Source organism: Durio zibethinus, chromosome 15 (assembly GCF_047325235.1).
Source record: "Durio zibethinus cultivar Kanyao isolate XHJ-2024 chromosome 15, ASM4732523v1, whole genome shotgun sequence".
NCBI lineage: Eukaryota > Viridiplantae > Streptophyta > Magnoliopsida > Malvales > Malvaceae > Durio > Durio zibethinus.
Genome location: NC_143176.1, coordinates 15,574,941 through 15,602,218, shown reverse-complemented (window position 1 = coordinate 15,602,218; position 27,278 = coordinate 15,574,941). Strand labels below are relative to the sequence as shown.

Genomic DNA, 27,278 nt, shown 5'->3' with positions numbered 1-27,278 from the left:
AAACTATTCCGAGTAGTGATACTTTATGAAATCCCTATATAAGAAGATTTTTTTTGAAATATTACAAGTGTATTGGAATATTAATAGAAAAACTTCAATATAAAAAAAATTCCTTTTTTTTTTCTTCAAAAATTTAAATTAAAAATAAAAATTAAATAAAACAATTAATAAAATTTCTAAAAAAGAGAATAAAATGTGTGCATCAACATGGTAACATTCTGCATTGTATACACGACATAATTTTTTACGAAAAGTAAATTTAAGCCTTCAAGGATGAAATTTTAAGGTATTCCGAGAAGCGATGCCTAAGAAATCTCTAGGTGAAAAAAGTTCTTCTAATGTTACCAACGTACTAGAACATTTTAAGAATTATTTCAATAAAAAGGTTCTAATTTATTTTTCTTGAATAAAAATGAAACAATAAATAATAAATAAAAAAATAATTTCTAATAAATAAAAGGTCCAAAAAATTATTTTTCAAACACTGAAAATGGGACTATGTTTTTATCAAAATCAAAGAATAACACGTAGTTAATTAGTACCATTTTAAATGAGCACTGTAAGAGTGCTAATCCTTTCACACGCATAATCGACTCATGAACCTAGATTGTTATGTAGACTCTAAAATTATCATTTTAATAAATTTTAATTAATTTTAAGATTTCATTAAAAGGATATGTTTTAATAGGTGGCCAATCACACCTAGTCAAAAAAGATTGATGGCAACTCTCATTTTTTATTTCATTTACAAATTCATCGAGCGGACATAAAATCGTTACGCCAGTAACCATAGTTGTCCAAGTCTTAGTATTGCATTAATGCTGTTTCTGTATAGTTTTCTTTAAATATTGTGGTTTGCTGAATGGTATTGTGTGATATTGTTTTGTTGAATGGTATTGTATGATATTGGTATGCTGAATAGTATGCTAAATGGTTTACTGAATGGTTTGTTGAATGATTTACTGAATGGTTTGTTGAATGGTGTTTCTATTAACATTGTTGATTAGTTTGTTGAATGATGTTTCTGTATGTAGCATAGTATTGGTTGTATTTAATTACGTACAGTATTAAATTTAGACGGTCATTTTGGTGTATTTTATATAATTATGATCAAAATCACAAGTATTATAGACTCCAAACAACATAATTCTCCTTCTATTAAACATGCACAAGACATATTTGTTGGCCAAAAAAAAAAAGAAAGGGGATGAAATAAACAAATTAAAGTGAGTGATACAAAAATTCACGTTGACTTCAATCAAAGTGGACAGCCTGTGTTTGAAGGAGCTGCCAAGTTGGCTACTCATATTGGTGCTGTCATCTACAGTAGGATTTCAATTACATACACAAATTGGTGATGAGTTTTTTATGATCTAAATGATGGTATATTACAGTGATTATAATATGTTTATTCAACTATTTTGTAAAATTTGTTAAATGATCATTTAATTGAAATTCAATGTATTCATACTAATTGTGTTAAATTATTTAGGGATGGTTCGATGTCCCAGTTGATTGTAAAAAGATTATGTTGCAATATACTAGAAAAGCATTCAGAGACTTTAAAAGTATATTGACAATCGAAGAAATGACTAAAAATATTGTATGTATAACTACTTGTTTAATATCATGTATGATTGGCATTGTCGGTATGTATGACTCTATACTAGCTTGTGTAGATTTGTTGTTACAACCCATCTTATTATTGTCTTTCAGGATGATTATGCTGTCAAAGTTAAATCTGGTGAACTGAAAACCCAGTATGATGAAGATGTATTGTCTTTAGCATTAGGCATTAAAGAAAGGCCTGGTCGAGTTCATGGGGTTGGTAAATTTATGTTGCCATCAAAGTTTTTTAGTAACCAACTTAAAACCCCACGAATGACAAATGCATAATATGAAGCAATCATTAAGTAACAACAACAATGAGTTGATGACCAGGAGCAATGCCTCAATGAGTAATAACAAAGACTCATTATTTTAGAGACCATGTTGGTAGCAATGCAACATAGCACGCTTGTAGGTCAGTTGGATAGCATCATCCATGTAGGACAAGATTTCGTTACAAGTTAAGCAGGGAACCCAACCTCCACTGCCAGCCATGAAGTATGATTTTGTTTATAAGTTTAATATTAATTTGTTTATTATATTTATTGATTTAGTTTTAATACTTATATTTAATTAAATATTATAGTAGGATGTTGGGATTCAAAGTATGACCCTTGCTTAGGTTACCATGGATGACTTATCTAATTATTCACTCAAGCATTTATCCGGAGGAAACTTTATAACCATCATTTTCTTACATTGGTTTGGATGAGGTTAAAAAATTGTGAACTGGATGAAATATCAACTGTTGATATTGTTGCTTATATAAGGTTAGCTTATAAATACAAATATGCACATTCAATATGTATTAATCTATATTATGGTGTAATACTAACTAGTATTGTTGATTGTTATCATGCAGCTTCTTATATAAAGAGCTCAAGGCAAGATAATTGACCAACAGATTTAGATTCATTGATCCCAACTTTATTAGTGAGCAGAATGGCACAGTCGCTTATCGTGCTAATAATGTGATTGAATGCATGAAAAGATCGGCTAATTATTATTTGCTCCCTTATAATGCGCAGTAAGTTATATTCATACAAATAATTATTTCAACCTTATCCGAATCTGATATGATACCTAATCTGAGTATATCATTGTTATTATTTTACGGTCATCATTGGGTGCTTATTGTGATTGATACCAAATTCTTAATGCCATACTTACTTAATTCAGTTAATCCAACGGCGATGCCAAACCCTGAAATTCAAACTTTTATAAAGATGTAATATACTTTTTTATATTATATATCTTCTATTTCTTCATAAGTAATTTTATTTATATATTAAATAATTTTTTTCTTTTCAATTTAGGGTAATATCTGTATTCAATAAGAAGGCAAAGAAAAAATGGTGTCATTACCGATAAATGTGAAATTTCTTTTTTTATGCTAAGTTTGTGTAGATAAATATTTTTTAAACCCATTCAATTTAATTTTTAGGTACCTCATCAACCTGAAAATACTGAATATAGATATTATGTACTTCATTTTGTGACGAAGATAGTTTTATATGATTTTATGACCACACCATTCAAGGTTAGTATAAATTTCATAAACTCATTATATCTTCAAAAAAATAAAAATCTAAATTATGTTCTCATTTATTAATATTTACTTTTGATAATTTTTTTTAGTAAGAGAATAAAGAAAGCTTCACAGTAGAAGAACTAGATGAAGTCCGTAAAGAATGGTGTGAGTATGTATTATCATTTATTGATAAACTTTGAGGTTGGACATTGTTGGTTGAATATAAATATATGAGAAACAAATTGTTATAATGTTTTTAACATGCCATGTTGAATGGATAGTTTAAGTTTGTAAATTGGGGTATTGGTTTAATATTATTGGTATATATTTCTTTTATATAAATACAATATGTGTACTCAATATATTATTGAGTACGATTATTTGAGAAAAAATATTAATATGGCAATGTTATCAGTTTTAAATTCGGATGTGTGGTCAATTTATTGAAATACAATAATGTTCATAATGTAAATTCCAAAATGTAATTCGTAGTATCACATATATAAACTAAATGTTTTCTGGACATAAATTTACAATTGACTTCAAATGTTTTCTGAGCATAATCCTACAACTGATTGCACATATAAAATAAAAAAAGGGTTTTTTTTTTTTATGGGATTACTAAAGGCATTTTTAAAATGCCGAATAATTCCTAACAAAATGTTATTGAAGGTATTTTTTACCAAAACTATCTTCAATAATCCCACATAAAAATTTATTGTGTAAAATATTAAAGGTGTTTTGGGCCAAAAATGCCTTTAAGAATCCGTTCCAACTTTTTTATATGGATAATTGAAGGCATTTTTGACAAAAATTGCCTTAAACAATCCCAACTAAAAATTTATTGATTGGATTATTGAATGCAATTTCGGCCAAAAATGCCTTCAAGAATTCGTTCCATATTTTTCCTATGGATTATTAAGGGCATTTTTAGCAAAAAAACATCTTGAATAATCCTTAAAAAATATTATTAGAGGATTTTTAACCAAAATCGCCTTTAATAGTCTCACATAAAAATTTATTGTATGGAATGTTAAAGGCGTTTTGAGCTAAAAATGCCTTCAAGAATCTATTCCAACTTTTTTGTATGGATTATTGAAAGCATTTTGACAAAAATTGCCTTCAATAATCTCACCTAAAAATTTATAGATTGAATTATTGAAGGCGCTTTCAGCCAAAAACGCCTTCAAGAATCCGTTCCATATTTTTCTTATAATTTGTTAAGGGCATTTTTTTGTTGAAAATGCCTTCAATATTCTCTTCATAAATTTTTAAATCGATTGATGAAGGTGTTTTTGCCCAAAAAATACCTAGAATAATTCATTACAAATAATCTTTGCAAAAACTCAAAAAAGACTAAAGGGAAAGATCGAATCTACCACCTTATGATTAACATCCGTATGATCTTAAAATTTTGATAGGATATTTATTGAAGGTGTTTTTGACAAAAAATGTCTTCAATAATCTTATGAAATTTTTTCATCAAATTATTAAAGGTGTTTCTTGTTGAAAATGCTTTTAATAATCGCATATATTTTTTTATGAGGGGATTATTCAAGGCATTGTCTGCCAAAAACACCTTTAGTAATTCCCTATCCATTTTTTTAATTACATTATTTAAGTCATTTTTTGCCAAAAACACCTTTAGTATTCACTCAAATTTGTAAGATAAAATTATTCAAGACATTTTATTCGATAAACGCCGCTGATATCAAGTCTTAGGTAATGTTTATAAGTAACAACACTGCTATTTAAATATTTAGTGGTGTTTTGATAATAAACACCTTAAGTTTTATAAAAACAAGGAAGCTAATGGCGTTTGTAAGTAAAATGCCACAATAAAACTGTCACTAATCTTCTATTTTCTTATAGTGTTACGGAGATGAAAATTTTTTATTCCCTATTTTCTCTTTTTCTAATATTATTGGGATTGTAAGATTTTAGTGTGAGGAAAAAATTGTGAATGAAATCAAATAATCAGATAATAAAAAGTTAATTTTCAAAAAAAAAAAAAATTTGCCAACCAACATCATTTAAAGAACGAAAAATATTGTAAAACCAATAAACTTATACTATTAAAGTTGTACTTAAATAGGTATTTGAATGACATTTGAGAGATAATTTATTGTTGACATAGCAATTCTTTTAACAAAATTTTAGAGCTATTTATATATAATTATTTAAGTAAATTATCAATAAGTGGTTAGTTTAATCGGTTAGGTTCGTCTTTTTCGATGAAGAGGTCTTATGTTCGAGTCCTACCGGTACTCATTTGTTAGGATCATCTTGAATGCATGACCTGCAATTACTTGTCTTAAGTTGTCAAGTATGTCACATCTTGCCCTGATCTGAGGGACTGAGCAACTTATCTATCCCCGGATTTTTCTTACAAAAAAAAAATTTAAGTAAATTGTTTTTTTTTCATGATTCCAAATGTTGAAAAAATATAATAAAATACACAATACGAATTATATGTTTTCTTTGTTTTAAAGTTATATAATATGATACATATTTTTTATCTAAAAATTCATTTAACGTTAATTACCAATTTTTTTTTCTTTTCATCATCATAGTCAAAAGAATTTACTACTAATTTGAACTTTAATACACTATGCAAGAAAGAAAATAGTAATATCCTTTAGATTTATGAAAATATGAATATTCTAATTTTGGAAAATATTTATATTTTATTATGTATTTAAATATATGCTAATATCAACATATGATAAAACAACTAAATTTTTTATTTTTATTTTTATTCATTTTAATCATACTATTGATGTTGATATATCCAATTAAACTCCACAAAAGTTTATTTCTATATTATGATTTCGACGTATTATAGTACTTCTTATAAAATAAGTAAACATTTTAGATATATTACGAGATCCAATGTTATCTTATTTAATTGAATATAGATTGCAATATTAAAATATTTTTTAAATTATTTAAATTTTTTAAAATAAATTTTTATATTTTTATTGTATCAAAATGAACCATTGTACTTTAATTTGTATTCAAATAAACTTTTATTTCAAGTGAAAAAATTATTTATGTTACGGCTTATTCATGTATGAATTAAAATTTAAGAATTTATTGAGATACAAATTAAATGTTAAAAGCTTATTTGGTGCAAATTAAAAATTAATGACATATTTAAATGCAATAAAAGTATAATGATTTATTTAATTAAAGTTATAAAGTTTAAAGGTTTTTTTTATTTATTTTAGCCTTGAATATATTATATTAAAAATTTTTATTTTCATTTATTTCTATTGGTATATGATTAATGTTTATGTTGTTAGATTCTTTGAATTATAACAACGTAATTGTGAAATAAAATTATCATTCAAAATACAATATTAAAAATAAAATTATTTCATTAAAAAATATCCATTCAATTATTAATAATAAAGAGTATAATTTATATCATCCTTTATTTATATTTATTCAAATAATTATGTATATCTATATTATATTTCTAACTTACCATAGAACAAATATAGGTCTTAAAGTTATTCATAATATTTATTATAAAAATTAAAGTTAACAGAATTTTTTTTGCTCTAATGATAGTATTTTTAGTACAATTTTAATTTATTCATCATTTTTTACTAGTAATATTATTTATTTAGTTAACTACATGATAATTTTTATATGGGTTATACGTAAAAACATCTCTATGAAATTGGATATTGGCGTGAGCTACTTATAAGCTATTCAATGTGGTTGGATATAAATGGTCCAACATGTTGGGATGATAAAAACACATCAGCTTGCATAGGCAGAAACCTGCAAATGTCAATGGCAGACAGCATCAAAAGCATGTCATGGCTTGCATGCATTCAAGTATGACAGCTGAATCATTTTAACAATATTTTTAATACTGAAACATCAACAGAAAATTTGAATATGGAGCAAAGTTATAAAATTTAGATCTAGGGTAGGGTAGACTGAATTTTGAATCAATTAGAATTAAGTTTGAAGGCTTTGAGTTTGAAAGATTATGCATAATATTTTTTTCAGTAAGATAAATATAAAGATAATGAGATTTAATGATAGATTAAAATTAAAAAAATATAAATATATCTAGAAAAGTTGAAAAAGACCCTTAAAGTCAAGCAGACAGCTACCAAATTTAACTAAAACAACGTAATATATGCTAGGTGTAGTCTGTGTTAAGAAATCTGAAAGCCACCTGATTTAAAGATTCGAAATGGAAATTTTATCAGCATTTTAATTGCAAAGTACCTTGCCTCAGATTGAAGCAAAACAAAGTTCTTCAACCTTGTTTCACGCTGCAGCTGCATATATGGGCAAAAGGAAATTAAATAAATCAAAACACTACCAATTACTGATCCACTGATTTTAAACTGACATTAATCCATTTTGTAAAATTGCTTTCAAAGGCAAGTACATACAGCTGATGAGCGACGGCTAGCTTCACTCATGACCATTGGGTAGAAAATATTGCTTCTGAACGCAATACAAACAGAGATTTAAAACCAGTGTTCTCAATGGTCAAGTAACAAGTAGATTTCTTTCATCAGCATGCTGCTTACCTCAAATGGTCAAAGTAAGTTCCCTACATATCCAGTTTTACATACCTTGCCCGTTCACAGTGGTCAAGGTTTAAAGCATTTTCCACGACAATGTAGAAAATTATCATGGAAGTATATATCAGGCATCTATGAACTTCTCATCTTCCAACAAACAAAGGTGCAAGCCTAACCGATTAAAGATAATCTATCTATATATATATATATATATTCATATGTATCTGTAAAATATACGTTGTGCAGAGCAATTGCCTATATTTATGTCATACCATTATATTTAAAGGGAATAAAGTCACAAATAATCTCTAAATTATAATAAATTATTGATATCTAAATTTAAAAAATTTTGAATATGATATATAATTAACAAATTGCTAATTAAAATGAAAATTATATGTCAATATCTTTATTATTTAAAATTAATAATGTTACTTATGAATTCTCTATTAATTAATAAATTCATATTTCAATTCTCACGTTAAAAGTTTTTTAAGTTTAAATACTATATTAAATATTTTATTATAGTTTAAATTTATTTGTGATGTTATACTATTTAAAACAAAGTCCAAATTCCAAAAAACATTCATTCTAGAGTGCAGCTTGTCATTTCATCGCCTGCCGACTGGTCTAACTGCAACAAATAATTTAATTAGTGGATCTTTAGGACCATTGGCAGCAGAGAATAATTGGATCAACCCTACCAACTCAAAATTTTAAAATTCATGAAGAGCCTTTAATTGAACATCATCTTGTCACTTTAAATGTTATGAAAAATAAGCAAAATTGAGATAAAAAGCAGAAAAACTATTATTTTTCAAAACTCTACAGGTAAAAGATGAGTGATTCGAAGAAAATTAGTGAGTTTAAGAGAAAATATCAGACCAATTCTCTAACTCGGTGACAAAATCTACAGCCTTGTATTAATAAACCACAAAAAAAAAAAGAAAAGAAACAAGGCATCCACAAACGTATTTGAGGTCTCTTTCTAGTCTCAACCCTTGGCGGATTCAAAGCATTGGCCTCAAGAAACTCGAAGAAGCTATGGTCCTACCTTTCAGACAGAACTCAAAGTCATCACAGTCCTACCAAATGCAGCCAAAATTCATTGAACATAGAGTAGAAGATTTTCATACAAGGCAACCCCTCTTTGTGAATAACTTAGTGAGCACTTGATCTGTTTTGACATGTTCTAACCAAATTATCATGCCGAGTTTAGTTGATACATATTCGAGAACCTGTCACTTGGTATTAACTAAAATGTGACTTCCTCAGTTCTCCTCTGACCCGATGAGGAGAAAATTAAGAAACTGTCTATCCACCAGCGAAAAAACCAGTAAGAAACATAGCTGAATGTTTATGAGAGAAAGTATGACGGTTTAACATTATAAAAGGTCTATGAACTTTATTAAAATATTTAATATGATACTTAAACTATAAATTTATTAATTAATATATATTTATTCTAATGTGATTAACTCTTAATGATAACACATGACTAATAAATAATCCTTCAAATATTACTTTAATTAACGATTCATAGTTCAAGTGTTATATTAAAAATTTTTAAAATTCAAATATCACAAATATTTTGCTATAGTTTAAAGATTATTTGTAATATTATCCATTAGTACAAATGATAATCAAGTGATAAAAAAAATTTGACCTCAAAATGATGCATTTAGGATAAAACAGGGGAAGCTATGTAACCCTAGAAATTTTGAAAATGGAGTGAAGACAAGATTTAAAAGTCATACTTTAGTTGCAGTATATAGTAAGTACCTACCTGGTATTACAGCCGCCACCAAACAACTGTGCAAATAAAGTGTAAAAAAGAAAATGGCATTGTTATGCAGATGATATATTACAAGAATCCAGCGATGATATGGAATATAATAGCATTATAAAAAATTACAACCAGCAGAATCAGTTACAAAATCCAAAACCAAATAAAATAAAAAAGGAATTAAAGATAAGGAATCTCCAAAAATCAAAAGAAACAATTACCGAAATGCAATATTGACTAGAGATTTACTAGGCCTCACTTCCTATCTCATAGTGTATTGATAAAGTGAAAAAGAAGAGACCTATGGCAATAAGCACCACGATCTCACTTGCATTCCACACCTGCTTCAGCTGCTCTACGTGGCTTGCTTTTCCGCCTACTCCCATTTTGCCGAAAACCATTAGATTTTGATGAGTCATCAGTGCTTGATCTGGTGCCAATGCCATTCTCTTCTTTGACTGAATCAGGCTTCTCTTTTACCTGTGAATTACGTTTTCTCTTTTTTCCATTCTCTGCAGCAGAGGGACTTTTTCTCTCTTTGCTTGTGATACCAGCTTTTCCATTCCCACCATCCTCCTCTTTTATTTTTTCAATTTCTTCTTCTTCATCAATTTCGTCTTTTAATGGTTTTTGTGGCCTTCCTCTTCTCTTTTGTGCAGGAATTTTCTCTTCTTCACCACTTCCAGCATCCTCATTGTTGCTAACAGTCAACTTCTTTCCCTTTCCTCTACCTCTACCCATAATCTTAAACCCAACTAATGAAAACTTCTTAGAAAAATAAAGTTGAAATCTGCCAAACATCCACGGATAAAAGAGTTTGGTTAGAGAAACAATAACAGATTTCAGTAATTTTTAACAAAGAACACAATTAAAGTCAATACATATGCAGCTCAGTATTAAGAAAAAAAGGGTAATATCATGGCATTCTAAAAAGCAAAGGAGATGTGGACTGAGGTGATAAAAGAAAGGTATCATGGCTAATGGAATTATCAAAAGAAAACTTAGCCAGTTCACGTAGACGAATTTATAGATAAAGACTTTCAAGTTCAATTGAGAAACTTGATGAAGACAAGCACACATTAAGCGATATGGCACAGAAAAATTTTCTCTAGCACACATAAATGAACATTACAGACTCTCAAATACTTACACAGCTAGACAATCATTATAGTTAGAATTATGCCATTGTCTAGTTAAACTAATGAGAGGGTTGATTCAATTTTCAAAATACATCAAAACAAGGGTTTTAAGAGCTGCAGATAGGACATCTGAGGATATATAATCCTGGTTAATTTCCATGAGAAAAGCGGGTTACAAAAATAAATAAATAAATAAAAACTCAAGTTACCACATTCTATGGACAGTACACTAGATTGAGTGGAGTTTATAATTAGAACTGAGAAATGTACTTTAGCTTTTCAAGTTGTAAAATATCCAGGTCTGAACATTGCAATAGACCATTTTTTCCAACATTTCGACTGCATCCAATTGGGAATAAAGTGAATTTACAACTGTGAATATCAAATCAAAGCATGAACTAGGAAAAGAGTGAACAGCCTTAAAATGATTGATACAAAGTATTGAAATTTACATGAACTCACACTTAGGAGCAAAGAGAACACCAATATACTAGCACTATGTTAGGTAGGAAGGACTGGATTTGGAGGAAAAGAAAATTTGCAAATCCATTCATTTTCCTTCCCTAGTCTTATTCCCCTCATACCAAATGAAAAAAAAAAAAAGGCCCTTTTCTTCCTCTTTCACTACTACCAAACAGTGTAAATTAAAAAACCGAAGAACCCTAAAAACTAATTATAAAGTATCAAACAATCAGAAAGGAAAAAGAAAAAAAAAAGAAAGAAACCTAAACTGTGAAAGCAATTGACAATCTTTCCTAGCTCATTCAGTCAAGATCCAACAAAAAGCAGTTAAATTTCATGAGAGATGAATTCAACAGAAAGGAACTAACTTAAAAGAAACAGAACCAAAAACTCAATATTTCAATTAAAAAAACCGAATAAGAGACAGAAGTGGAACAAACCTGAAATGAACCAAAGTCAATATGCATCTTTAACAAGAAACCCATTACTTCGAATCTGTTAAAACCAAGCAAACTTACTAAAAAAACAGCAAAACCCACATGGTTTTTGTTTTTCTCTTTGTTTCTTTTCAGTGTTAGTTTATCTGAGAAAGTAAAAAATTTAAAATAACAAAAGAGGAATGAAAGTTTCAAACTTCAACGATTAAAAACATTAAAAGGAAACCAACTATGATCTGCAGAAAGAAAGAGCATTACAACCCAGATCAATAAATAAACAGATTTGAAGAGATTAAGGTTATGTTCCTTCTCAATAGCATGGTTGAGAAATAAAGAGAAAAGAGAAAAAGCTTTGAAGAGATACAGGGTTGATTGGCTTCGGCTCTGAATCTCTAGTCTCTTTGTGTGCTGTAATTTGTGTGTTTTGTTGGTATGCTTAAGAAAATTGAATTACGAAGGTTATTTTGGTAATTGAAAAAATGGAGCAGCAGCAGCGAGTAGATTCAAACTCTCATTTATTTACTTAGCTTGCCATTTTGTTCTCTTCAGGGACAAACACTGGGGACTTTTTACTTCACTTTGCTTGGGTGTCCTTGATAAAACCTCACATGTGGACAATCTAATGCTTACATGGCTGTTGTTTCTTATTTCTTTTTCTTTTTGTTTCCTTAATAAATTACTCTTTTTTTTCTTGTTAAAATACAAGTGTGATTAATATATTTTTTTCATAAAACTCAAGACCAATTAAGTACTCCTACTTTTTAGTTTTTAGATTAAAATTACTTTCTCCATAAAATAGTATAACATAAATCATCAATAAAACTCAACTCCAAATTCATTTACAACAAACTGATGATGGTTCCATTTTTTTAGAACTAATATTTTAAATGAACTAATCCATTTAAGAGAAGGCATTCTTGAAATCATCCAAAGAGAATATTAAATTCAGGCAAAACTTGAAAATACTTTTGACCATCTTATAAAAAAAATATCTTACTAAATTAGTAAACTTGCCACGGCAATGGCATGATTATAATTTGTTATTCAAGGTGCACAAAGCATCTAAAATATGTACCAAAAAGTAGCAAAAAGTATGGACTGAGTAGAAGGGCATAACGCTCATGAAACACTATTCATCCTTCTATAAAAAGAAAACAAAAATGTCCAAAATATTATAAGCCAAAAGATGCCTTTATGTATTATAACTTTATGTCTAAAATTGCAGAACATACTAATTAAAACAATTGACTAAATAATTTTTGTTATTATAACTTTAAATTAAAATTCTATAGTTTTTTCTTCTTTTTTTTTTTATAAAATTGGTCTTGAGTCTTTGAATCAGAAGCTTTAATTTTTTTCATGATTTCCAAAATCACAAAAAATTCTTTACATACACAAGATAACAATGCCAAAACTTAAATAACCAAAGAGTTGTGGTGGGGCATGTTGTGGGCTGAATATTGGAACAGATGTTATTGAGCTTTAAATAAAAGTATGGGTGTAGTTTTATCTATTTTAAGTTTGTTCATGTATGGCATTTCCCCAAGGCCTTTAACTTAGGAAAAATGGAGAAAAGTGTCAGAGTACTGTATGTCCGAGATTCTCGGAATACAGCTGTCATTGATTGTTGAATTGGCGTAAAGAGGAGTTGGGTGGTGAACGTTACATTCAATTATGAGATCCAAAAACAATCTTTTCTTTTTTCTGTAAATTCTATATTTTTCCTCTATTTTCTGTTCATTCTCCCTCTGTTTCTGTTCTTCTGTCTGTCCATTCCTTTTAACAAATTTGGCTTATATCAATTGGTATCAAAGTCTCGGTCTTAGCCATGGTTGATGCTGGGAAGATCAAATCGTAGGTTGTCGTCACTCTGCAGCGAGAAGGACTGGCGCGTTTGCAATCAAAATGGGAGAGTGCGTGGGATCGATTACAAGAGGATATTCGAAGTGAGCTGGGAAGTTTTCATACTAAACTTAACCATATATCAACAAGAATCGATGATTTACTCGCTAAGGAAAAGGCTAGTAAGTACGAGTCCAAATGAATGAAAACCAGCAAATTGAACAAAACATCTCAATGGCAGCCTTTAGTAACCTTTCTCTTCCTTTGAATACATTTCCACAAATACCTTGTCTACCATGTTAGTGTCTCAAATATTTCATGCGTCTAAGGTAGATATTGAATATACTAGACGTTCAATTTCTGGATCTTTAATGTTAAAGAATATACAGCATTTTGTTGAAAAGAATAGGTTTAAGACTGTTGGGGTGGTAGATAATAGAGATTGTGTTAGACCTTTCTTGTTGAAGCCTGTTAATGTAAGTGGGAAGGTTGTTATTGGAAATAAGCTTGTTGATGTCATTGATCCTTATCGGTTTAGGCTTTCGGTAATGAGATTTAAGAGCAAAGGTATTGGTATTATTGCACTAGAAGTTGCTGTTTTTCTTATGCAGAGAAACTTGGCTATACTGTTGGAGCTGTGGTAATTCCTAAGAAGCCATTTGCTGCAATTACTGGTGGTTTGGACTTTGGAGGTATCAACTACGGTTGAAGTGATTGAATTTCCCTTGACCAAAGTTAATATTCTCATATTGAGTGGAGGAATGATCTTTACATTCCACAAGACTCTAGGATATTCAGTTGGATCATCACTTGTGAAGGAAGACAAACTTAATCGAGCAACATCACCCTTTGAAAAGGCTAAAGGCCAGAAGGGTGTACACCTTCTGCTTACTTCTGCACACTGCCGTTGATTTAGCAAATGCTTATTTGACCCTATGTGGTGCACTGATTGTCTTTGTTGTTGGGGCTTATCTTCATATATGGTGGAGTGTTAGGGGTTACCTCATAACACTTGCATACGTTGAAAGTTCATAATTTGGCTCATCTCCACTCTTCCTTATCAAGAGCAAAACAGGGGTTCCCTTCTACTGACGTGTGCAATGTTTGAAAGGGCTTTAGTTGGTCCTCTGATTGACTTGGCTATTCAGATGGACCCAAGTGTTTTGCTAGCTGCATTTGTAGGAATAGCGTTGGCTTTTGTATGTTTTTCAAGAGCTGCTATGTTAGCAAGGCAAAGAGAGTACCTTTATTTTGGTGGCTTGCTTTCATTCATTGTGTCCATACTTCTCTAATTGTATTTTGCTTCTTCTATCTTTAGTGGTTCCATGACCCTTTTTATGACTGACATCTACTGTGAGCTCTTAGTGTTTGTGGGCTACATGGAGCTGTGAGCTCTTAGTGTTTGTGGGACTACATGGAGTGAACCCACAAGACATAACTGAAAATACACACTTGGGTGACCTGGAGGTCCTAAACTATGTGAAGCATACCCTCGCCTTTTTCACTGATTTTGTTGCTGTAATTGTCCGCATTCTGATAGTCATGTTGAAAAATTCAACTGAGAAGGGTGATAGCTTGAAGACATAGATTGTAGCTATTGGCCAACCATTGACAGTCAAAGCACTTTTTGTGGCTGGATATTTTCAAATGACTCGAGTACAGGAGGCAACTCTTTTTGTTTGCCTTGAGAGCAAAGATGCTTTATTTAAGGCTAAAATTGGCACAGGAAAAACTGCAGCTTTTCTGTTAACGGAAGTCGAAACAGTTTTGAAGGTGGTCAGTACTAAAGCTCTTCAGCGGATGCCTCCAATATTTTGTGCCCCACAAGAGAACTTTTAAGTCAGCTAGCTGCTGAAGCAAATGCTCTGCTAAAGTATCATGATGGGATAGGTGTTTAGACTCTAGTTAGAGGAAAGCGTTTCTTGATAAAAAACGGACTGAATCAAACCCATGCCAATTAATTGTTGCAACAACTAGGAGGTTGCTGGATCACGTTGAGAACAAGTCTATCTTACCCATGCATAAGATGGGACTGAAAATGATTATACTTGATGAAGTTGGCTATTTATTGGACGTGGGATTCTAGAAGGATGTAGAGAAAATTGTTGATTATTTGATCCGTGAAAGGCAATCATTGTTTTCTGCAGTAGTTCCAAAACAAGTTCGTCTGCTATTTTAGCTTGTTTGGGAAAGGGAACATGCGCTCATTAATACAATAGGTCTGGGCTATGTAGAAACTCATGATAAGGTTTGGCAATCCCTTCTTGTTGGGCCACATGAATTGCACTTTCAGATTGTTCACCATCTTTTGAAGAAGCATCTATCTTAAACATCTAAGTACAAGGTCATTTTCATGTGTACAACCAGGGTGGTAAGATCACTGGTGTATTTGCTTCTTAGGAAGTTGATTGCCCATTCTTCTAGGATCAACAATAATGGTATCCAGAAAGCTACTCAGATTACGTCTAAACAACCCATGAAAAGAAAATTTTATTGGACCTGTTACGACTCTGAACTGGTCCTTTGGGAAACGACTAGCCAAGGCATGAAACCTGTTACCAGATTGTCGTGACCATTAAGGATGGAGTTAAGGATCTTGAGAAAGCTGGCATTAAGATTGATGCTGCTGCAAAAGCAGAATGGAATGCCAGGTTTGATAAATATGAGAAGACGTACAAAGAGGATGCTGCAGAGCTCAAGTCAATCATCAGTTGTGAACTACTATATGGATGGGAGGAGGCACTGCCAACATGCAGTCCAAAAAGCCCAGCTGATGCTAGCAGAAACCTCTCTCAACAAAATATCAATGCCCTCGTAAAAGTACTCCCTAGTCTTCTTGTTGGAAGTACAGACCTTGTTTTTTCCAACTTGTCCTTGCTCAAAATGTTCTATGAATTCTAGGACTCCCTTGAGGAATGTAATACTAGGTTTAGTGTCAAGGAACATGAAAGGGAAGCAACTTGCTTTAAATGAAAGTATGGGTGTAGTTTTATGTATTTTAACTTGTTTCATGTATGGTGTCATGGGCTAAGCTTTCTCTCAATAAAAGCAATAGATCATGCAGCACTTGAATGGATGCTTCCACACAAGTCAACCAAAGATAGTTTGATATTTGATAGGCAACCAACAAGTGACAAGTTAATCTCAAAAATATACAACGATATATCGAGGCAAAATGGGAGCACACCAAGGCGACCATCGGCTTTCCTGTATAGAAAAAAGTGTTTTATTAATATTGAAAATTGTACAACGAGTACAAAAGGAGAATCGAGTCTTCCCACCATTATCGAGGCCAGAGGGGTAGCCCTAGATAGGTGGTCTAGCATGTGCTTTAGCCAGTGAGGTAGTCCAACAATACGTTGATTGCTCACCCCTAAAGAGCTTAAGAGATTTTGTAGCTATGCTACCAAGAATCATTATAATGTTTGAAATGGGGATATTTTTTCCTAGCACATGAGATCTATGCTTCCCTTTGGCATCTTTATGCGATCATGGTTCTATACATGAGTGGTTTATGACATCCTATACCCGGTCATGACCTTGTACAAGGTTGGCTTATGACATCCTCCCCCACTTATTCTGTTAATTCCTAAGTTGACTTGTTGGCCATAATTCTTCAATCTTCTACTTGAATATTTAGAGGTCATAATATCTCTCCCAACTAGTTTCTTCTAGCCCTAAGCTCTCCAATTTCACTAAAATATTCATGAACTATTCTTCGAGATACTCTGGATACCCTGTCAGCTAAAATCTTTTCAACTCGACGTTCTGATGCTGGCTCCATGGTAATGCAACCTTGGTTGATTCACCGTGACTTGCATCTGTGGGGTCTGCATGATATGGCTTTAAATTGCTCACATGGAACACTAAATGCACTTTCATCCATTTTGGTGGGTTGATTTTGTAAAAGGTATTTTTCACTTTGGAAAGGATCTTTACTGGACCCTTATATTTACTCACCAACCTACAATTCCACTTTCTTAAGAACTTGGTTTGTTCGGGCACTAGTTTGACAAGAATAAGATCACAAACTTTGAATTATTGTGCCATTCAACCCTTATCTATCCACTTCTTCATGTGCTTCAATGCTTTCTTTAAATATGCTTGTGCAATTTTTGTATCTTGTCTCTATTTTTTACTAAGGTTGAAGGCTCGCAGATTCTTCTTTTGATATGGTTCAAGTGATGTATGTGATAATCTTGGTAGTTATCCAATGACCACTTTAAATAGACTATTGTTTGTGGAAGAACAATTGTTAGAATTAAAACAAAGTTGAGCTACATCCAACAATGAAGACCAATTCTTCTAATTAGCTTGAATAAAATATCTTAAGTACTTTTCCAACAACCCATTAAATCATTTGATTTGACCATTGATTTATGGGTGATAACTTGAAGAGATATTGAGTTAAAATCTTAAGATCTTGAAAAGTTCTCTCTAGAATGACTCAAATCCCTGTCATTGACAATGTTTTGAGAAAGGCCCTAATACTTGATTACATGTTTAAACTTTAGCTAGGCCGTATCTTTCACAGTGCAATATTTTTGGGCAGGAATGAACATAGCATACTTCGAGAACTGGTCAATTAACACCATAATAGACCCATGATCATCAACCTTAGAAAGGCTCGATATAAAGTCAATAGAGATACCTTACTTTCCCAAGGTCTTGTAGGCACAGGTAATGGTTCAAGCATGCCTGTCGATTTTTTTTTTAATTTTATCATGTTGGCAAATGAGGCAAATCTTCGTATAGTTCACCATATCTTGTAGCATGTAAGGCCAATAATAGCCTTATTTTAGTAAAGCCAAGTACGTTACAAACCAGGGTGACTCACCTACGGTATGTCATGGCATTCTTTCATTACATCTGTCTCAGACCTCCTACTTTTGGTATAAACAACTGAGGATCCTTTATCAATAAGACCCATTTTTTTGCCAAAAATACTTGGATTTGCCTTTTTCTACTAACTTCAAGATGGCATTGGCCTATAGGTCTTTTTTCATATTATCTTCAATTAGCTTATGGATATCCGTTGTGACTTTACTAGCCGCCATCAAGGAGATTCTCCTAAGGGTAGCCAACTCTGCTCGTCTACTTAATGCATCTACCATTTGATTGGTTCTTCTAGTTGTATACTCAAAACAAAATTCAAATTCAACTAGAAACTCATGCCATTTGGCTTGCTTAGCCATGAGCCTTGGCTGGGTGAGAAAATAACTAACTGCCACATTATCAATCTTAATGATGAATTGTTAACTTAACAAATAATGCCACCATGCTCTCAAACAATGGATTACTACCATGAGTTCTTTCTCTTGAGCCATATATCTTTTTTTGGCTTTGCTCAACTTTCAACTTTCAAATGCTATCAGGTGCCATTCTTGCAAAAGCATTTCTCCAATAACAAAATCAAATGCATTTGTTTGAAATTTAAAAAGCTTCCCAATGTCAGAAAAAGCCAAGATAGGGTTCTTCATCATAGACTCTTTCAAGCCCTCATAAGCCTCTTAACATTTACTTATCCAACACTATTTATGCTTTTTTTTCAATAGCTCTATGAAGGTTATGATTCTACAAGAGTACCCTTCCATAAATCTCCTATAATAATTGGCCCATCCTAAAAATGAACGAAGTTCACTAACATTCTTTGGTGTTGCCCACTCTTTGATAGCCTTAACTTTTTCCATGTCTATTTAAATATGGCCTTGTTCAATAATGTGGCCTAGAAAGTGAATTCGTGTTTAAGCAAATGCAAATTTCTCTCTTTTAACATATAGCTACTAATCTTGTAATCTTTAAAACACAAGACGTAAGTGCTCTTGGTGCTCTTCCAAGGAAAAACTATATACCATTATGTCATATAAATAGATGACCATAAACTTAGCAAGATAGTTATGGAACACCTGATTCATCAAAGTACAAAATATGGCAGAGGCATTAGTCAATCCAAAAGGCATAACAAGAAATTCAAATGCATCATATTTGTTACACAAGTGATTTTTGGCTTATCTCTTTTAACAATTTTGACCTGATGATAACTAGATCTCAAGTCTAATTTGGAAAAGTACTTGGCTTGGCTTAGTTGATCAAACAAATTCGTAATAAGGGGAATGTAATATTTGTTTCTCATAGTGACTTTGTTCAAGGTCCTGTAATCCACATATAATCACAAACTCCCATCATGCTTTCTCTGAAATAGCACAGGTGCCCAAAATGGTGCTTTTAATGGTCTAATGAACCCAACTTGTAAGAGCTCATCTAATTGTTTCTTAATTCAACCAACTCTAGCTGAGCCATGCGATATGGGCCTTTAGTTGATGGCTTAACTCCCAAAAGAAGCTTAATTTCATGGTCCACTGATTTTTGAAAAGGTAGGACCTTGGGCAATTGCTTTTGCATCACATTCACAAACTCTTCCAATACTTTCTACACCCCATCGAGTATCGATTCCAACTCAATCCTATCTTTGTAAATTGGCATGGTCACATAGAAAGGTTCTATTCTCTTTACCTCTTTCTTGAATTGTAATGTTGAAATCATTTTCTTCCTACTCTTAGGAAAGATCGTGGTCAGCATAACACACGAGTATTCCCTCAAGAACAATAGATAACTAACAGTAGGGATTGGGATTGCCTAATATAACATCATAAAGTCTAATCCTATGACAACATCAAATTCATCCATTGGAGAAATCGTGAAGTCTACATTTCTTACCCATGGCCCCAACTTGGTCATCACACTCTTAGAGCTTCCATTGATCGCAAATGCTAGAAAATTAACCACTTTCATTTAGCCACAATCCTTATTAACCTTGAGACCACACTTTTTTGCTTCTTCTAGTGTGATGAAAATATCGATTGCACTTGTATTTACCATGGCCTTTGTGATTTTACCATTGAGTACTAGGTCCACATACATTAAAACTCTCTCAAATTCTTTTTTTATCATGTTTAGTTAGGTATAAAGGGCATTATAGAACCGTATTGAGCCTATCCTTGTTGGCTTCTCTTCAACTTTTTTAATAGTTTTGGGTACTTTAAAGGACTTTTGAGAATAAGCTTGAAGAGCATTAAGGGTACCCTTATGTGGGCATTCTATCACCCAATACGACCCTTAGCATAGGAAGCAAGCTAGCGGTTGCTTCAGTTTGAAATTTGATATGCTGCTTGCCTTGGGTTAGGTATCGTCTTGACTAGAAAGCCTTTTATCTGATCCCTTATTGAAGAGTCGGTCCACTTTGGCTATTTTTCCCCTATTTTCAAAGTTAGTGTTACTGCCACCTGATGGAGGATTCTTTAGTTTTGAAAGGCCATCATTATAATTGTTAAGATATTCGACAACAGCCATGGACGTGGCCATATCTTACACATTCTGTCTTTGCAATTTCATCTTAGCCAAGGTTTTAGGCCCTTAAGAAAATAGAACATCTTGTCTTTTTTAGACATGTCTCTAATGTCCAACATCAGAGTAAAAAAGCTTCTCATAAACTCTTACACCATTCCCATTTGTACCAATTTTTGAAGATTCCTTCAAGTCATATACTCCACATTCTCAGGAAAGAATAGGTTTTTAAACTCTTGCTTAAAATCCACCCAAGTTTTAATAGGGCATTCATCATTTACAAATTTTGAATGCCACCACAGCTTGGCATCCCTAACAAGGTACATTAAAGCCATTGCAACCTTATATTTCTTTAATTTTATGTGCATAGCTTGAAAGTATTATTCTATGTCAAATAGGAAGTTTTCAAGCTCTTTGGCATCTCTTACCCCCTCATAATGTCGAGGCTCTAGCACCTTGGCCATTTTTCTTTTCTCTATAAAGCTAGAACTCGACCTGGCCATAACCATTTATAGCACATTCACTTGGGCCTTGAGCTTCTCAAACTCTCTCTAGAGGACATTCAAAGCATCTCTGGTCTCTTTACCCATGCTATGTAGAGTATCGAACAACTCTCGCTAGGATGTCTTGATCTTTTTCAATCTATCATGAGTTACCACATGAGCTTTAAAAGTAGCCACCGCGGCCTCAAGCTTTTTGATCCTCTGTCAATCACTAAATTCATCACTCGTAGCCATTTTATCAATTCTCTAGCATTTCTCAACTATGATGTGATACCATGTGTCATGGACTAAACTTTCTCTCAATGAAGTAATAGACCATGTAGCACTTAGATAGATGCTTCCACATAAGTTAGCCAAGGATAGTGTGATATCTGAATGGGTAACCAATAAGCCACAAGTTAATATCAAGAATACACAACGATATATCGGGGCAAAATAAAAGCACACTAAGGCGACCCCCTTGCATTTTCATCTAGAAAATTTATTTTATTAATATCAAGAATAGTACAATGAGTACAAAAAGGGCATCGAATCTTCCCACCATCATCGGGGCCAGAGGAGCAGCCTTAGATAGGTAGTCTAGCATGTACCTTAACTAGTGAGGCGATCTAATAATACGTTGATTACTCACCCCCTCTAAAGAGCTTAAGAGATTTTATAGTTATGCTACCAAGAACCATTATAATGTTTGAAATGGGAACACTTTTTCCTAACACATAAGATCTACCTTCCTTCTTGGCACCTTTACCCGGTCATTACCCTACACATGGGTGGCTTATGACATCCTATGCCAGATCATGACCCTATACAAGGTTGATTTATAACATATGGCTTGTGCTTTAAGCTTTTAACTTAGAAAAATGAAGACGAGTAAGAGTGTTGTATATATGAGATTCTCGAACTACAATTGTCATTGACTATTGAATCAGCATAAAAAGGAGTTGGGATAGTGAACATTACATTCCTTTATGAAATTGAAAAACAATATTCTCTTTCTTCTCTAAGTTCTATTTTTTTCCTCTAGTCTCCGCTCATATCAAAGTAATGACTTCTTTTATGCTATATCAAAAAATTGACAAATTTTCTTCCCATTATTATTGATTAATAACATTCCCTATTGACGTAATTTTCAATAACTTGTTAATTGTAAAATAAAACAATGGTTGCTACTCATTTTTTTATAAGTTGAAACAAAAAATTAGAAATAAGTTGTAGCCCAATAAAGCTTTAGGTCAATTCATAGATTAATGGTTTTTTTTTTTTTTGGAAAGAGGAGATTTATAAGAATATTTATTGTACAAAAGAAATCTCTTCCAATTAAGAGATTAGGTCATACAATGTAGGATTATTCATTTCCAACTATTTATAATTATCACTTATAATTAAAAATTTAAATACAAAATCTGAAATAATTTTGTTAAAACATATAAGTTTTATATAGTTGTTATACTAAGGTGTTCTTTGAGAAAAAAGAAACAAATAAAAAACTAGACAATGAAAATGATTTATATTTTAAGAAATGATCAATAAAAAAAAGAAAAGAAAAACAAAGGGGAAAAATGACATGGGTAGTGAGACTTTTGGTTCTTTTTATCATACAAAAGAAAGTAGAGTAATTATTATAAGGATAAAGAAGAGCAAGAGGCACTAACGTTTGTTGGGTTGGGTTGGGTTTTAATCCAATCTATTGGAAAATGTTTAGATTTAAATTCTTTTTAGCGTAAAGAAGGCAGCCATAGAGGATAAAATGGATTTTTAGATTTTTAAGATTTTAATGTCAAATTTATTAAATGTTATTTTTTAAATGTGATTATATAAATTAATTAAATTCTAGATTTATCTCTTTTATGTTTTTTGTTTGGATTTTTTAAAAATTCTTACTCTAATTTTAAGCATAATTGAATCTAATTTACTTCATCTCTTTGTGTACAAACTAAATAGGTGGATTTCTCTTAGGTAGAATCTATTCGACCCCTTACAATGGCATGATTATAAATAATTCAAATAAATAAAATTAGACTTCTTTTTGCCCATAATTAATGTTTAAGTTTTTTTTTAACCAATTTTTTTAAGTTTGATAATCTTTTATTTATAAATAAATTATTATAGTTAAAATTTTAAAAATGCTTTTAAATTTTATATAAAATAGTTTTCAAGTATATATTTGTTAAATTTAATTTAATCCAATATGTAAAATAATTAAAATCAAAATTTAAAAAAATTTTGAACATTAAAACAAATCAAATTAAGTAAATATTCATAAAACAGAAACTAAGAAAGTCATGAATAATTAAAACTTTAAAGACTATTTTTTAATATGAATGATCACCAAACTATACTTCTGTCAATAAAAGTTGCTTCTTATGTTTTATTCCTATAAATCTTTCTTTAAATCTGATGCTTAACATGTTGTTAAACTCAAGTTTTATTTTATTGTTTTTCCTTCAATTTAAGTTTATCAAGTGATAAATTTTTTTATTGTTATTTATATATAATAAAAATCTATTAAAATAATATTATTTTATCTATGGTAAATATCATTTTTTTTTATCTTATTTTCAAATTAAACTCTTTTACATATAAGTAATTGATTTTATGCTAAATGCATAATAATATTCCAATTGTCTTCACGTTTTAACAACCACTGCTTTAAAAAAAAAAAATCATGATATCATATCAAATTTCCCCAATTGTTTTCACGCTTTAACAGCCACTGCTTTGAAAAAAATCATGATATCATATCATTTTCCTAACGTTCTAAAGTCAAATAGATTCTTACACCAACTTATATTTATAATACACCTTTTCGCTTTCTACATATCCGTATGAGTAGTTAATTCATCTAGAGACAACGATCGGATTATTTTAAATTCATATTCACTTTGAGTTTGAATTGGTTTGGTTTGAAATTATTTCAAATTTTAATTATTTTGAATTTGATTGAAAGGTATAAAAAGTTTTTGAATTATAATTAAAAAATTAGTTGAGTCTTTACTTTTTATTGCAATTAATTAATCTTTCAAATATTTGTTTATATTTAATTAAGTCCTTATCTGGATGAAAAAATTAACATTGTTATTTTTTTTTAATTAAGATAAAATTTTATGTGATATTAATAAAATAGATAAAAGTTTGTCATGTCACACAATTAATATATGTGAAAATTAAATAAATAAATTTTTTATTTTTCTTCTTTGTTTTCTTTCCTCTTCTCTTTCTAAGATCTCTCTAAAGATTCAGTTGATTGTAGTTAGATTATTGATTAATTCAATTTTACCATGTGATTAAATTTTGTTCAATTAAGGATTCAATTGAGTCAAAATAAAAGATTAAGGGCTCCATTGATTACAAAAATATTAAGGATTTAAATAATTTTTTAATTATAGTTTAAAGGTCCTTTTGATCTTTTAGCCTTCGAATTTGAATTATTTTGAATCTGAGTTTGAAATGTCTTGGATTCGATCTATTATGACTAAAGACCATATTAGGTTTGATCACTTTTAGGTTAATTAAATTTAGGTCTTTTCAAGTTAAAATTTAAGTTTTAATAGTTTTTGAATCGAATTAATCTCTTGTCAAGGTTTTTACAGGTTTAAGCTACTTTGAGTTTAGATCTCTTTAAAGTTCATATTATTTTGAGTTTGAATTGCTTTTGATTTGGATTGCATTAAGTTCAATTTTTTTCAGATTCAAGTTTTAAACTTTTTCAATCAATCCTCAATCTTGAATCAATCTAGATGATTTTTCAAATTTGGTTAAAGTTTATCACCTTTAATGTCATCTATACACATCAAACAAAACTTTTAAAGAATATGTCAAAGCTTATTAAAAACACAGGTTTAATTACTTTAGAATTTGAAAAAAGTACTCGGAGGTTTTAAAATAATGCCTAGAGGTCTTATAAATAATTCTTGTTATTGAAAAAGCTCTTTTAAAACAAAGGCTCCTCATCTTTAAAATTTTGAAAAAAAAGGTACTTGAAAGTTTTAAAGATCATGCTCAGAGATCCTACAAATCATTTTTGCTTTGTGTTCGAAGGTCTTGATGATTATGCCTAAAGATCTTGAAAATCAAACTTTGAAAAAAAAAATCTCCTTTAAAATAAAGGCTTAACCACTTTAAAATTTGAAAAAGATACACAAAGGTTTTAAAGATTATGTCTGAAAGTCTTAAAGTTTATTTTTATTTTTTAAAAACCTTTTTTAAAATAAAGACTCGATAACTTTAAATTTTTTAAAAAAGGTACCTGGAAGTTTAAAAAGATCGTACCTACAAGTCTTTAAAATTATGTCTAGAAGTCTTAGAAATCATTTTTATCTTGTGCTCGGAGGTCTTGATGATTATTCCTGAAGGTTTTACAAATCAAACTTTAAAAAAGCTTGTTTAAAATAAAGGCTTAACCACTTTAAAATTTGAAAAAAGTACCTGATATTTTTAAAAGATAATGCCTAGAGATCTTATGGATTATGCCCAGAAATTTTACAAATCATTTTTATCATTGAAGAAACTCTTTTAAACAGTGGCTTAAAATTTGAAAAAGGTACCTAGAGGTTTTAAAAATAATGCCCAAAGGTCTTTAAAATTATGCTTGAAAAATTTTGAAAAAAAATCCAAAAGTTTTGAAGATATTCCCTAAGGTTTTCAAAACTAATACTCAGAAGTTTTAACAAGTTTCCCTAACGTGAAATCTCGTTCAATCTCCATATCAAAGGTTCCTTATCTAAAGCAACAAAATCTTATCTTAAAAAGTTTTCTTTTTTAGCAAAACTTTAAGCCAAATCTCTCTTTCCTCTCTATCGAAAATAAGCAATGAATGCACATATGGAATGAATGTGATGCATATAATGCATGAAGTGTATGAAATTGATGCAATGCATGAAATTAGTACCATATGTCCTTAATTGTGGTAATAAATTGTTGAAACCATCTCTCTACTAGTTTTCTATTACAAAGCCTCTGAACTGGCTGACAAGTTCTTTTACAAACTAAAGCAAACTTTCTCAAAACATTTTCATTTTTGAAATCCATTCTTTTTATCCATGAGTCTTTTCTACTAGTGCTTCTTTGCATTCGACATTCCCTTGCCCTAGAAAGATCTCTTTTATCATAGCATTCCCCTATTTCTTGTAATAAACATTGAGATTCAAAACCACTTTTTGACATTTCTTAAAATTTTCAAAAATAGCATTGGAAATTACCCCACACAAATATCTTCCTAAAAATGAATCAATTTTCCACGTGTGATCACATCTCGTAAAAATCGTTGATCATTACTATGAATGAATGTGATGAATCACATTTTGGTCTTTCTAAAATGATGCAATGGTTTGGCATATCATGATCTTAGTTATTAAAGAAGATTTAGCCATTGAATGATAAAAGGAATATCTCTTTATCTAGGCTTATAAATGAAAATTGTCTTTGAAAGTATAATTTATTTTGGCATTCTTTTAAATTCTTACTATGTGGTATTTTAATAAATATCATGACTAACTATAACAGGCTTAAAATTTTAAGTATGAAGGAAGAATAAGACTCAAATTTTATAGAAAATCTTCATAGTGAGGTTGATCTCCTTAAGCTTTTAAAAGGTCTCTAACGTTCCTTGGTTTTTTCAAAATGTCCTCTTCTTGGTGCTTCTTGCTTCATCCTTGATGCATGAAAAATCATGAGTTGCTTTTAAAGTTTCAATCTTATTCTAGACTATCCTTTCAAGCTTTGACCTTATAGCTTCATTCTTTTTTTTTTCTTTTCTTTTAATTTTTCTTTTTTCATTGACTGTTCCATTATGCATTCAAGAACTCAAAATTCATCCAAAACTAAATCACAATTATCTCTTAAAAACTAAGCTTTCTAACTTAGGTATCCACACATGATCAAAATAAACTTTTTGAATGATGTAATGTAGGCTAGGGTTTAGGGTTCAAAAAGAAAAAGTAACAGGCCTAATAAATGTGTTTAAAGGCATTTAAACCAAGAATCATTTTTTAAAAAGACATTTTCCTTTCTTCAAATCATGCCCTTTCATCTTTTTCATTTTTTTTCTCTTTTCTTTTTTCTTTCTTTTCTC

The 27,278-nt window shown here is 30.7% G+C and overlaps 1 protein-coding gene across 1 annotated transcript; it reads right to left on the bottom strand.

The window, feature by feature from the left end:
* Window positions 1-9,516: 9,516 nt before the first annotated feature.
* On the bottom strand, window positions 9,517-11,936 carry LOC111302391 (uncharacterized). Its single transcript, XM_022898317.2, has 2 exons — window positions 11,523-11,936; window positions 9,517-10,271 (listed from the first exon to the last, which is right to left on the bottom strand). Exon 2 carries the CDS (start codon window positions 10,220-10,222, stop codon window positions 9,806-9,808), a length of 417 nt encoding a protein of 138 aa, XP_022754052.1. The 5' UTR covers window positions 10,223-10,271; window positions 11,523-11,936; the 3' UTR covers window positions 9,517-9,805.
* Between the last annotated feature and the right edge of the window lie 15,342 nt (window positions 11,937-27,278).